Raw genomic sequence first — 14,251 nt, forward strand, 5'->3', positions numbered from 1 at the left:
GTCTCATTGTAATCTATGCCTTCTCTTTGCGTGAAATCTTTCGCCACAAGTCACGCTTTAAACCTTTTTATATTCTCTTTGGAGTCATGTTTAGTTTTGTAGACCCATTTACAGCCTACTATCTTGGCTTCTTTAGGAATTGTTTCTAAGTTCCAAACACCATTGGTTTTCATTGATTTCATTTCATCTTAAATGGCTTCAAGCCACTTGGATGAGTGAGCGCTTCTGATGGCTTCTTCAAATGAGGTGGGATCACCCTCCATTTGAAATTCCTTACATTCATAAACTTCATAGTCATAAGGAATGACTGATCTCCTGACTCTTTGAGACCTTCTAGGGATCTCATTAGATGACGCTTGTTCTATATGAGGCTATTGTTGCTCTCCCTCATGTGTGACAACGGGTTCTTGGGGATCCTGAAGGATAGGTTCCTCATATTCATTCATTGTTGCCATAGGAGAACTAACAACATGTGCTGTTACTATAGTGTCTTGCATTGTTGGTATAGCAACAACAGGTAGCGTGAAGAATGGCTCCTGAACCATAGGAGTGGGCACGTATACCCGCTTCTCTTCAAAACTAATTTCTCACGCTACCATGCTCCCCCTGATCATATCATCCTCTAAGAAGACAACATGTCTTGTTTCTATAAACTTCGTTTGTCTGTCAAGATAATAGAAGAGATAACCTTTTGACTTTTCTGGATAGCCAATAAAATGGTAGCTGATTGTCTTGGAGTCCAGCTTCTCTATGTTTGGGTTAAATACTTTTGTCTCAGCTGAACAACCCACACACGTAAATAGTTTGAGGGTTTCTTTCCTGTTCATAACTCATACGGTGTTTTGGGCACCAACTTACTTGGCACTCAGTTAAGAATATGAATGGCAATTTTTAACGCCTCCATCCATAAACTTATTTGTAAGGTAGAGTAACTTATCATGCTTCTCACCATATCCATTAAGATACGGTTATGTCTTTTAGCTACTCCATTCTGCCGAGGCTCGCCCGGTGTAGAATACTAGGCTACTATGCTATTTTCCTGTAAGTACCTTGCAAAGGGTCCAGGAACTTAGCCATATGGGGTGTGTCGACCGTAGTACTCTCCCCCATGGTCAGACCTTACTATCTTAATCTTTAAGTTGTGCTAATTTTCTACTTTAGCCTTGAATATTTTAAATTTATCCAATGCTTCTGATCTTTCCTTAATTGGATAAATATAGCCAAAACGTGAGTAGTCATCTATGAATGTTATAAATGAATCATAACCATCCACACTCTTCACGGGAAAAGGACCATAGATGTCTGTGTGAACTATTTCTAAAATTCCTACGCTTCGTTTGACATCTTTCTTTATTTTCTTAACATACTTTCCTTTAATGCAATCTATGCATTGTTCTAAATCTAAAAATTCTAAAGGCGGAAGAATTGATTTCTTAATCAATCGCTCTATTCCCCCCTCGAAATATGGCCTAAACGATAGTGCCATAATTTCGAAGATACATCATGCACTCTCTTCCGCTTATTTGTTGCATTCATAGATGAGGAAGCATTCTCATTCTCAGTACTTACATCATTCATATTCTCAGAAAGTGATAATAAATAAAGCTTCTTTTTGGAAGGCAAGACCAACACATTTAATATTATAAACAATCTAACATTTGCCATTACCAAAATGACAATCATATCCATCGTCATCTAAATGTGAAACACTTATTAAGTTTCTTTGCAAAGAGGGTACAAATAGAACATCTGAAAGCTTAAGTAGAAAACCATCAACTAATTCTAGAGAAAGATCTCCAATGGCTTCAACTTGAGCTTCAACTCCATTTGCTACTTTAATTCTTCTTTCTCCTCTTTGCAGGGTCCTCCTCGTATAGAATCCCTCTCTTCAGCAGGCTCTTCAGGAAGTCTGGATAATCTCCCTGGTAGTGTACATGCTTCTTGCACTATTTGCACTGATCCTTCTTAACTTGAGCATTGTTGTTCTTCTGATGATGCTCAGTCTGAGGGGCTTTCCCTTGAGGTTTCGCATTTTTATTTAAGTTCTTTTTCTTGTCCTTCACAAGGTTAGCAGAGTCACCCTATAAGGACTTCAGCCTTTCCTCTTCTTGAACACACATTGCGATGAGCTTCTCTATGTCCCACTTGTCAGGCTACATGTTGTAGTTAACAACAAATGTTTCATATTCCTTCGGCAAGGAAGCAAAAACCAAATGAATCAGGAACTCATCTTTGAGCCCTAAATCCATTGGCTTCAGCTTCGAAGCCGTGTTGCTCATCTTCAATATATGCTCTCTGATACCGCCACCAGTATATTTTTCATTGAACAATTTCTTGATCAATGTACTAGCATAAGCCTTTAAAAAGTCAGTGAATTGACTCTCCACTTTCTTAAGGTACTCCATGGTGGTATCACAGTCTGAGATAGACCCCCTTATAGCATCTGAAATTGTGGACTTAGCCACCATCAAGCACTTGCGGTTTGATATGTCCCATTTCTTGCGTTTGAGATTATACTTCATCCACACTTCTGCATGATCTCGCTACCGAGCAGTGAAATCAGCATCAGACTCGTTTTCTTCCCTCACCGGGTCCACTGGCTCAGTGGGATACGAGAAGGTTACCGCTAAGTCATTCTCGGACATCGCAAGTGCGAGCTCATACTTCTCTCGCCATACTCTGTAATTGCCCCATTCTAGAGGTGGTATATGCAAGATGAATGCCATTGGGTTGAGTCCTAAAAAACACCATCAAAGATAGTGAGAAAATATGACATTATAATTGCATGCTTTAATTTAACGTTGATCAAAATTAAAACATACAATATTCTTATACAGTAATTCTACATCATCGTTGGGCAGAAATAGAATTAATACATGAAAAACTTATGAATAAACATTATAATATTGTTATTATCAACGTTGGTAAGAAAAATAACAATATTATAACTTATTGACTAAAAATAACTACTCTTCAAATTAAATTCTCCCGTTGGTTTGAATTTAATTATAAGATGATAAACTATTACATTGCAGCGGAAAATATGAAAAATTATTTATCTACTTTTCAGAAGCATTTACTGTACTAATCTACTCTCTGAAAAAATTACCCGTTGGTTCAAATTTTGATAGAGATCTAAACTGGACTAAATTCATCGAAATCTGCTTTTGAAAATAATAAAACAAAAACAAAACTGTTATTGTGCAATGAAGCCTACCAGCGCGCGCGGCCAGCGCAGCGCCAGCGCAGCCTAGGCCCAACCCGCGCATGCGTGCGCACCCCATGCCTAGGCCGCAACCTGGGCCTGGGCCGAGAATTTGACTTCCCGCCTAGGCTGATTTCGGTCCAGCGATTGGTGACCGTAGGATCGCATCCGACGGCTGCGCGCATGGATCGGTGATATAAAAGCCGACGCCGCGGCAACCCCCGAGAAACCCTAGCCATTCGCTTATGCCCTTTCTCTCTCTTCGCCTCACTCCTCACTTCTCCTCAGCGCAGCAGCCGGCAAGTGAAAAATCGAGAGCGGTGATGGCGCCGTCGCTGGTCCCCTCGCCGGCGTGCGCGCTCCCCAGCGGGTGAGCGCGCCATCGTCGAGCGGTCTGGGCGGCGCTGCCCTAATCCACACACGCGCTGCGGTGAGGAGGTACCGAAACCCTAGATTTGACCAGTCTCTTCTCTTCCTTCTCTCTCAACCCCGCGATGACAACGAGTGAGGCGAGGCGATGACGACGCCGTCGCTGGCCCCCTCGTCGACGCGCGCGCTCCCCGATGAGTGAGCGTGCCGCCATCGAGCGGCCTGGCCACGGCGTCCATGGCCAGAGCACGCACCTGCTCAATGTGCAGCGGCGGCTCGACCCTTCTTCTCGCGCGCCGACGAGGCAGCAGTGCGGTAGGTCTCTTCCCCTTCCCCTTTTCTTCTCTGATTGGTTTTTGCTTTCTTTTCTTCTCGGATCTATCCGATTTAAGGTTGGGGATGGGGTTAGGATCGATATTAGGGTTAGGGTTTCCTTACTGTTCATCTTCCCCAAGCGGTTTGCGCGGGTTAGGGTTAAGGTTTCCTTACTGTTCATCTTCCCCGAACGGTTTGCACGGGTTAGGGTTTGAGTTGCTTTTCAAAACCAAGACCCTTCTCTTACTTCTTTTCTTCACCCGAATTGGGTTTAGGGTTCGATGAACCCTTTGTTTAGATCCCTAAACGAATCTATCACCTTTTTCTAAATGCTACTACTCGATTTTCTTATCCGATAGGCTAGATCTACACCTAGTTAGGCGTCTGATACCATTGATAGACCTAAAATAGGATCACTAGCCATAGATCTAGCGTGTCTACTTACTTTTGGAATAAACAGTGAGTCCTAAAACATCTACTAGTACATGATTAATAGATAGAGTGAGAGAGAGAGGGGTGAAGGGGGTGCAAACCATCAGCCGCCTTCGAGGAAGATGGGCTCGCCATCGCGGTGCTTGGTGAAGACCCGGTGGCGGTGCTGAGTCGAAGGGCGGCGGTGCAGTGGCGTCGTTGGCCGGTGGCGATGCTTCCCGTCGCTGGCAGCGCCCCCTTTGTGATCGGTTAGGGTTTAAGACTGTAGGTGGAGTGCTAGGCGGCTCAAGCGAACCTCGTGCTTGGCGCCCCGGCCCCCACCTCCTATTTATGGCGCTGTGTGACGGGAGCCCACCAACCATATTAGGGTTGGACGCCCCCAATCAGGACGTGGATCCAATGGCCCAATTGACCTGGGCCAATTGGATAGAGATCATCTAACATTGTCTTCTTCTGGCTCTACTCCATCATCTTCGCCGGGATCCTGCTCACTGTCTCAAAGATCTAGCTGACAGCCTATGGAAGGACATCAAGGGTGCGTTTGCGAGGGTGGCCCAGGCCAGCCTTGCGCTCATGGGCTGCAGGCTCCCGTGTTTGCGGCCTTGGCCCGCGAGCGAGCCCGGCTCCCAGGAGTCAAATACGACGCCGCCGCCTGGCCCTGGAGAAACACCGCTAGGGTTCATTTCTGGCGAGCTCGGCTGCGCGCGGCGCTCACGGGCGATTTCGGGCGGCGGTTAGCCTCTCAGCCCGGCTGCCTCTTCGATGACAAACACAGCCTCGCCTGAGCCGGGCTCACTGGATACACAAACGCAAACAAGAGCTGTTGCACCACTTGGGACAGGCGTGCCCAGGCCTGGGCCAGTTGGGCTGGCCAGGCCGGCCAGGTACGTCGCAAACGCGCCCCAAGGCTCTCTTCCACAACAACAAGCGTCTGCGTTGGTGCGTACGTAATTTCGCAGTCTTTATCAGGGTGATATGACTGTGCTTCAATATTGCACCAAGACGATGACCCTTGCTAATCGCCTCCGGGACCTCGGTTCTCCTGTCTCTGATCCGGATCTTGTCCTCAACCTCCTTTGCAGACTCGATCGACCTGCGGCTTCATGGCATATTGGCATCATCCCCAGGCTCTCACTCCCAGGCGTACTGGCGTAGTGACTAGCAGGTTGCCAAGAAATGCTGCCAACACATGTGGACTTCATGACCCTAGAAACACGCACTGCAAGTTGACTGATGTCAACTGGCTCTTGCTTCACTGTAACTGTCAGTAATTTTTTTTTCTCGACCGAGGTACGTTTTTCACTAAGGCCTGGTTTAGTTTACAAATTTTTTGGCGAAATAATACTGTAGCACTTTCGTTGTTATTTGACAGTTAATGTCTAATCATAGTCTAATTAGACTTAAAAGATTCGTCTCGCGAATTTCGTCTAAACTGTGTAATTAGTTTTATTTTTTATTTATATTTAATACTTCATGCATGCGTCCAAAGATTCGATGTGACGGAGAATCTTGAAAAATTTTACAAAATGAAGATACCTAAGAGGAAGTAGAGTTTTTGAAAAAGGTTACAAAAGCAGTAAACCAAGAGTTACCGCACCGAAGAAAAGAAAAACCGATTAAACCTTAGGAATCTGGATGGTTTAGAGAAATGCTGGATGAATTTGTGAGAGAAAAACATTGTTCCGGATGAAAAAATAAGCGGAAAGCCGGGTTTAAGGGCACGTGAACGAGACCATGAGAATAGAATATTTGGCGACGCTGGAAGCAACGAGCGCAAATCGTCTGAACCCGGCAAGGTCCCAAACTCTACACTCCTCGGCAATTCCTTGCACAAGCGATTGCACCGACCGCGACTGGTTGTTGAAGGTCCTCTCGTTCCTTTGTTTCCACAGCATCCAAGCGACTACCGCCAGTTCGCTTGCATACACATTTCCAGTGCCCAGGGGCCAGGCCCACGCATCAGCATCAGGTGTCAGACTCACAGGCGCTCCATCAGCTCTCCGGGGAACTGGGGGCTCAGCACCTCACCAACGGGTTGCCGGACGATTCTGCTACGCCAGGCACAGGCCGATCCTGAAGCCATCCGCAGCTCTGAACGATCCACCACCTGCTCCCTTCCACTCAGTCGGTTGCCGCAATCAGGAACACGTTTCCTGGGCTCCTGGTTTGCCCTCCGGCAAAACTTCTTCCCTGGACCTGCTGCCAGGCACCAAACACGCCAAAATGAAAACAAAAAGGGGTCAGCTCATCAAAAACTTACTGGACGACCTGCACAAGAAAGAGGTTTTCCAAAGTTCTCAACATGCGTCCTCTCGAATTCAGTTTCTCCAGGGTTGCTAAAATGGGAAGAAATTTGAGAAATCTTACAAGAGGCCAAGAGGGGACCAATTTACTGGCTCCCGTGATTATTATTTGTGCTCAAATGGGTCTAATTACGATCTCACATCTGGATTCGGATGGAGGCAGGCTTTAACTGTCAAGCAAACCGCTCATACTCTAGAACATCATGAAATGTCTAAGAAGGCAAGGAAGAAATGGATTTGCCACCCCTAACTGTTACTAAGTACTAATCAAGATGTTTAAAACATAGTATATTCCATGCTCACTAATTTAAGGAAAGATTATAGGTTCTAAAAAATCAAACGTACCTTGCGGACCAAAATGTATAAATAGGTTAAACTCCACGGATATGGACATCTTTGGCAGATACATCTCTAGCTGATGGCTTATATTATTCTTCTCTCAAACTTCATGGCCAAAACCTAGACTGAGGGAAGACATGTCAGTCATAGGAATAGAATGGAATGCATGTAAATTAGGTGTGAATACTGTTAGTAGGAAATACAAAAATATTCATTTCACAAAATAATCTCTCTCATCTTATTCCACTCACGTGTCTTCTTCAAATTGAAGCGACGCTGCTTTGATGGGTTGCTTGCATGCACACTGCATCCTCTGCATGCATGTTCACACTGAATCTTTGTGCCCAGTCACAAGCTGATCCTATCCTTAAGGAGTGAAAGGAGCCTCCTGCTTATCGTGTCCTTTGTCATATGCTAGCATGGTGGACTATTCCACAGCAGGTTAACATACATCTACAAATACTCTGTATACCTATCGAGTGTCTGATGGCAATGGGAATAACTTTGCAGCCATTCCTTATGTTATCCAAAAAGACCACACAGTTCTTCATTGTTCCCTCTATTCTCTTCATGTTCCGCTTCCTGCACAAGAAGATTGGCAGTTATTCGCCAATCTACGACCGTGCTACCGTAGAGACAATCTGACTTGTACCTTGCGATCGGGCCTAATTTGCTCAATGTATATTTGCATGCCTCTCCAAGAATTATAGATCCATTTTCCAATTAGATTTTTCCACTCCTACGTTCATACATGTTTTGATATTTCACATTTACCAGCAATGTCCTTTTGATGCAGCTGAGCAGCTTGACTAACAAATACAGTATCTATGTTGCACTCCATGATCAAAACCTTGAACAAGAGCTATAGTTTCTGCAGTAATCTTCATATGTTTACAAGTGGACCCTTACCGCCAGTCTTTATAGCTCTATTTTGTCAAGAAATCCTTGATTTACCGAGCATGAATATCCTTTCTATTTCAATCATTGAAATGGGTCGTTTAAGTCTTTGTTCCAAGTTCTCACCAATTTGTAGGCTGTACAGCTTTAGTTGCCTAAAACCTATTGTAGGAGCGCAACTTTGCAAGCCCAGCTGGTAATTTAGTGAATGCATGAAGTGAGAATGCTCAGGAATTTAAGCACTACCATCGTGCTTCACTAACCTGACTCAACAGGCCACACACTATCAAGTATCAAGACAGTTGCACCACAAATTACCAATAATCATTGCATGAGCAAACCCCACCTTCTATACAATGAAATCGAACAGCATCCCTCACAACTATTTTCCTGCTAGTGACAACTGATATGAGTTTGATAGCAACATGGCAATCATCACATATCCTGAGGTTTTTCATGATATGGATCGTTGCACCCTTAGGTGTGTGAAGAAGGCCAAAGGCTAGAGCCAATTTCTCACTATGATACATAAGGTGCTCCTCTTTTTGTTCATCCTCAATATCATGTAGGACCACTGCAAAGTTTGGAACATATCCGATAGCTTTTATCTGGTCGATCAGCTCTTCAAGTTTTTCAGTGATTTGGTCCATCTGTGGATGTACCTTCTCCTCCGATGTGAAAACATGAACATCACTTCCCACATGAATCCAACTAACACCAGGTGGCTTCCTAACGCCCCTCTCCCTCATATGCTTACGAACCTTCACAACGCCATCCCATCGGTTGGCTTTTGCACACATGTTAGAGAGTAAAACATAGGTTCCAATATCATTGGGCTCCAACTGAAGAATCTGTTCAGCTACTCGATGACCAAGACCATAATTTTTATATACCTGACAAGAACTTAGCAGTGATCGCCATGCAACAACATCTGTGCCAATGCAGTTATTCACTATGAACCTCTCAGCCTCATCTAACCGTCCAACTCTGCATAACAAACCAACCATACAAGTATAATGTTCCTTCCCAGGTGTAATTCCAACTTCCTTCATCATAGTATTCAAGTAGTAGAATGCTTCATCAACAAGACCCAACTGAGCACAAGCTGACAATACTCCAACAAAGGTGACATAAGACGGGACCACTGCTGCTGATAGCATACTGTGAAATGCTTCCATTGCTTCCCTTGCAAGGCCATGATGCGCATAGCCTGTGATCATCAAATTCCAAGAGACTACATCACGAAGTGGCATGGAAATGAAGACTCTGTGCGCATCCTCAATGCTGCCACTCTTTGAGTACATGTTCATGAGGCCATTACCGACTAGCAGATGGTCCCAATGCCCAGATTTCATAACACAGGCACTAAGGGTGTTACCAGTTCTCAAGGCTGCAAGGCCAGCACAGCTGTTGAGAGCCACAGCATAAGTGAACTCATTGGGTTGAACTCCTTCCATTTCCATGTCCAAGAACAATTGCAATGCATCTTCATACAGCTCATTTTGGTTGTAAGCAGTCATAACAGCTGTCCAAGAAACAACATTCTTTTCTGGCAGAACCTCGAATGCACGATTAGCATCATGAGCATGGTCACATTTCCCGTACATATCAACAAGTGCACTCCCCAAATACACATTTAGTTCTAGCCTCTTCTTCAAAGCCTGGGCATGCACCTGAATCCCAAGCACAAAGTCCTTCATGCTAGCACAATGCCCAAGAACTGCGACATAAGACACATAATCCCATTTCTCAACCTCCCCAGTCATACTTCTCACAATCCCAAATGAACCATCCAGTTGCCCCCGATCAAGAAACCCATTTATCATTGAGTTGAATGCGAATGCATCAAAACCAGACACATTCTCAAATACCTTTGCTGCATCCTCCATGTGAGCACACTGACAGTACATATATAGCACTGCGTTGAAAACATAGCGTTGCTCAGCCAGCCCAGCCTTAACAGCATACCCATGGCACTGCCTCCCCATGTCATAGCTCCTGACATTGGCGGTTGCGGACACCGCCGCTGACAGAACGTACTCGTTCAGGCCAAAGTCGACCACCCTGAGCAGCGCGAGCGAGTCCTTATGGCACCCCGAGGAAGCGTATCCGGACATGAGGAGGTTTCCGGAGACGGCGTTCCGGAAGGGCATTGCGTCGAACACCTTGCGGGCGAGCCCGAGCCGACCGCATTTGGCGTAGAAAGAGATGAGGTTGTTGTGCAGGACGACGTCGAAATGACCGGCTGTGATGAGCCGGGCGTGGAGCGCCTTTCCCTTGGACAGGTCGCCAGCGGCGGCCGCCGCGCGAAGGACGGCCACTGCCGCGTGCCGCTGGAGCGCGGCGCCGCAGGGTCTGGCCATGGATTGGGGCGCAGGGTTCTAGAGAGGTTTGGCGGAAAGGGGAAAACTACACAGGCCAGGCAGGGGTTTTGAGATAAATCTGTGGCTTCGACGTCGAGATGGCGGGCCAGGGCCCATGTAAGTTTGGAGGTTCAGTCCATATGTGTATTTCAATTTTGCATTTCAGGCTAAAGCATAGATGGGTCGGAAGCCCAGTAACGGCCCTACTCACTACCCATTGCAAAGTTCAAACTGGTGCTACAAGATTTTACGTGGCATTTGACTCACCAGACGTCCTAATAGAACGTAGAAATTTCACAAGAATTCCGTAGATTTCATAAGTCTTATATACGGAGAAAGATCAATACAAATAGAACCTCACAAGAACATAAGTGCACCTGAGAAAACTATTATATTCAGTAACTCAAATTGGCAGTGGGAGCTTACAAAATATTCTGCTTGGTATCAATGCATTGCACTCTCTGACATAACATCCACCAGAAAACTTTTAACAACAAAGAGGAAGGCAAAAATATAGTATATGCATTGGAACTATTTCCGCAATGCTCCTTTAAGTGGTGGCGTCATTTGGCTAACTAGTCTTTCCAGCCATCTTTTGTCGATCTCCTCGGAGCGAGACCTTTGGACGAAGGGTTGGGCAGAGGTTTGGATGGTGTCATCGGAGCTTCCTCGTCGTCCCAGTCATCTCCCCAGTTGTCGTCCCACTTATCAGACTGATGATCAGGTTCTTTCTTGCCTCCAACCGAAACCGGTAAGTCTGACATGTCTAGCTTCTGATATGCAGGTTCGCCATCTTGCTTGCGTGTCCTCCGAAGCATGATGCACACTCCCACCACAGCAAGGAGAAGAAAGATAGGCAGCGTGTATGTTGATGTAAGTGGCATCCGAATAACTCTGCCAGTCTCCCTTGTGATTGCATTGTGAATGCTAATGTTACAGGAGTTTTCTGCAACTTTGAGGACTATTGTCGCCTTGTTTGCATCATCACTAACAGAAACTCTCACCTGTGTCTAAGGCAAAAACAACCACAAAAAAAGCAAGACAAAGGCTCAGTAGAGTGTTTACATTCGAACCAAATCTCCAAGATAAGCACAACAATATATTACTAAAAGCTGATAGCTCGAGATAGGTTTCATAAGTACATAAACAAGTGCAATTAAGAATGTTTTAGACAACAATAGAAAAATAAAACTAGAAACACCATCAGTATACTATCTCTGATTCCAATGGAAGTCGTTTAGGACATTGAAACAGTTTCCAATATGACATTTTTACTTGCAATTATTGTAAAGGTTTACCTTTTTTATATGGAAAAAATTATATATAATGAAAGTATTTTCCATGATGAACCTAAGAACATCAATCATGTGTTGTCAGTCTATGTAGCCTCTCATGTATTGATGGATCAAGTTAAAGAAATTTGACTGATTAGAATCCTGAAACGAAGATGTGGGGATAGTAAAGATGAGGTTGATGAAGAATCGATGGAGTAATTACAAAGTTACATTACTCATTTATACCTCATTGTGATCATTTGCTTCAACATGGATGGCATCTTCAGCTAAAGTGACATAATCTGTGGCCGTGATGCTAACATCAAGTGGGTTTATGCCTCTGTTGTCCATCAGAAGTGACAGAGCTGATGAGTCTGGCCCCAACCGTAAAATGTTAGTTTACGTGGAAAACATAAACAGAGCACGGAAGAAGGAAAATGGGCAGAGAAAATATGAAACAGAAAAAATCTCAGAACACATAAAGAGGACCAAAATGTTTTAAAAAATTGCTGTCAGAGCGAAAAAGGTGATGGGTCATTAGGGAAATTCTTTAGGAGGCCATACTTTTGGCCCAGATGCTGACAGCAAACTCTAAATAGTTGTCCAAATATTCCTTTGATGCTAAACTTTAGCAACGACTTAAATAAAACCAAATCTACCGAACATATGTATTTTTCTAATTGGCTTAAAATTTGAAACCTATTTGGAAAACTGTCTGCGGTATCTGAATTAGAAATTACTACAGAATATTTTATGGATGCAAGTGCAGAACTAAAGGGTACCAAAAATGAAGTTCAAATTAGAATAGTTACAATAGTAACTTTCAAAGCAGAAATGATAAGTTTGAATGTCAGATTTATGTATACTAAGAATGGTATTAGTTTAATTACGATAACACAATAACAACCAGTCCTTAAAAGAAATAAGTTGTAATTTCAAAGAGTAGAAGCTTGATAGAGACAACTAATATTTTTATATAAAAAAATGTATGGTGTGCACTGATAGATAAGGAAGAAAGACCAAACAGCTGGAAAACTACCTTCTCCAGAAACTTTCAAGCAGGCGATGAATTTCTTATTTTCAATGATACATCTATGTGATGGATCACACTCCTTGATAAGAGGATCTTCCAAGAAATCTCGTGCTTGTGAAGGCTTTGTTATGCTGTTATCTTTGGTCCTTTGGCTGCGGTACCGAGCCATCTCTTCTGATGCTGGTTACTTCTGTTGAGTTATCCTTCTTATTGTTGTCACCAATATCATTGCTGACTCCTTCCTGGTGGATCACATGCTCTTTATTAGGATTAGGATTTGTCTGATCATGCTGTTCCAATTTCCCAAGGCCTGACTGTGCACTAGAGCTATCACCATTTGTTTCGGCTGGTGGCGTATCAGCACTACCCTGAATTCAAAAGGAAAGATGCATCACATAGAAGACCAACACATAGCTACAGCATCAGTTAGCCAAATGCCCCTTTGATACAGCCTGCTTGCTTATCTGAAGCTGGGTTCACTTAATAGGTGTTTCAGAACTGTCCTTGCAGTCCCCGAGGCTATCAGTATTCCCACTAGTTACTTGAATTAGCAGAATAACTATTATGTGATGCATCTATTTAGATTATCACCATCAGTATTCTCAAGCTTAACTGATGCTGCAGTTTTATACTTGAATAATGGGGCAACCTATTATGGTTACAGCATCAGTATTTCACTAGTTATAATTGAATAATGGAGCAACCTATTTGGGATCAATTAAAGTGCAAGCAGTGACTATCTGATCTGGACACATAGATTTTGTACACCAACCAACCTTATCTACATCGCGCGTTTTATGTTGATTAAAACACACTAGATCAACGTCAGTACAGCTTTTTTCAGCTAACGGGGTGCCTTAGACTCAGAGCGAAATCACACTCGGCCCAATGGCCCATACGCAGCTCCAAAACCATCCACATCACACTCCTGCGCTGAGCACATCCCACAGATCGCGTGAGCAGCGGCGCAGCTAAATAATCACCCTGCCAGCCAACTGCTTTATGCGGGGGGAGGAACACAAACCTGGCTCAACTTCGCTACGGCGAACACGGCGAAGACGGACACCAGGAGCAGCGCAGCGCCCCGCCGCATCGCCGTCGCCGGGGACACAACCAAGCTTGGCCCGGGCGCAACGGCCAAGTCCAACCGAGCCGGCGGCCGGGGAGATCTGGAGGGGGCGCGAGCGCGCACTCCCGGCTCCCGCCCCGCGGGGGAGGCGAGGTCGAAGAAGCGGAGCGGAGGAGACGGGCGACGAAGGCGCAGGCGAGTCCGAGGCCGGCCGACGGAGGACGTGACCTGGAGGCTGGAGGAGGGGGAGACCCGAGGTGTTGGGACTTGGGATGAGTCGGGTCAGGAGTGGCCGTCCCGCTCGTGAAGTCGTGCGCGTCGCTCGTAGTCGTCAGGACAGGAGCCAGCCGAACACTCCCGTAGGAACGGCGGCCAAACGCAAAATTGCCGGCTGCAGCCTGCAGGTGAGGTGGCGAGGGAGAAGAGACACGGCAACGACTCCGGCCGGAACTGGGACGGGTTTGGTTTGGTGGTGGCGGCCGGCGGGGATATTTTACCGGCGGCCGGCTCTTGGATCGAGACGGTCCAATTGGATGAATGATCGGATCGTCGATTAATTACCATCTGATCTGGATGGGATGGATGTTCACTGACTTTTTCCCTATCGAGATGCCGCGTGTGAGACGGTGTCAGTCTGGGGTATAGTACTCCC

General features: G+C 45.2%; 1 protein-coding gene and 1 pseudogene across 5 annotated transcripts; both read right to left on the reverse strand.

The window, feature by feature from the left end:
• Positions 1 to 5,972: 5,972 nt before the first annotated feature.
• On the reverse strand, positions 5,973 to 10,260 carry LOC136514109 (pentatricopeptide repeat-containing protein At5g39680-like). 5 transcript variants are annotated; one of them, XM_066508095.1, is made up of 4 exons: positions 7,616 to 10,260; positions 7,215 to 7,545; positions 6,970 to 7,088; positions 5,973 to 6,520 (listed from the first exon to the last, which is right to left on the reverse strand). In XM_066508095.1, the coding sequence occupies exon 1, from the start codon at positions 10,221 to 10,223 to the stop codon at positions 8,175 to 8,177; it is 2,049 nt and encodes a 682-aa protein (XP_066364192.1). In that variant the 5' UTR covers positions 10,224 to 10,260; the 3' UTR covers positions 5,973 to 6,520; positions 6,970 to 7,088; positions 7,215 to 7,545; positions 7,616 to 8,174. The 5 variants fall into 5 exon arrangements, with proteins under 5 accessions (XP_066364192.1, XP_066364191.1, XP_066364190.1 ...); XM_066508094.1 differs by having other exon boundaries at positions 7,215 to 7,351; positions 7,436 to 10,260; XM_066508093.1 differs by having other exon boundaries at positions 6,970 to 7,083; positions 7,215 to 10,260.
• Positions 10,261 to 10,591: 331 nt separating this feature from the next.
• On the reverse strand, positions 10,592 to 13,990 carry LOC136513382 (uncharacterized; annotated as a pseudogene).
• Between the last annotated feature and the right edge of the window lie 261 nt (positions 13,991 to 14,251).

This window comes from Miscanthus floridulus, chromosome 16, assembly GCF_019320115.1.
Source record: "Miscanthus floridulus cultivar M001 chromosome 16, ASM1932011v1, whole genome shotgun sequence".
NCBI lineage: Eukaryota > Viridiplantae > Streptophyta > Magnoliopsida > Poales > Poaceae > Miscanthus > Miscanthus floridulus.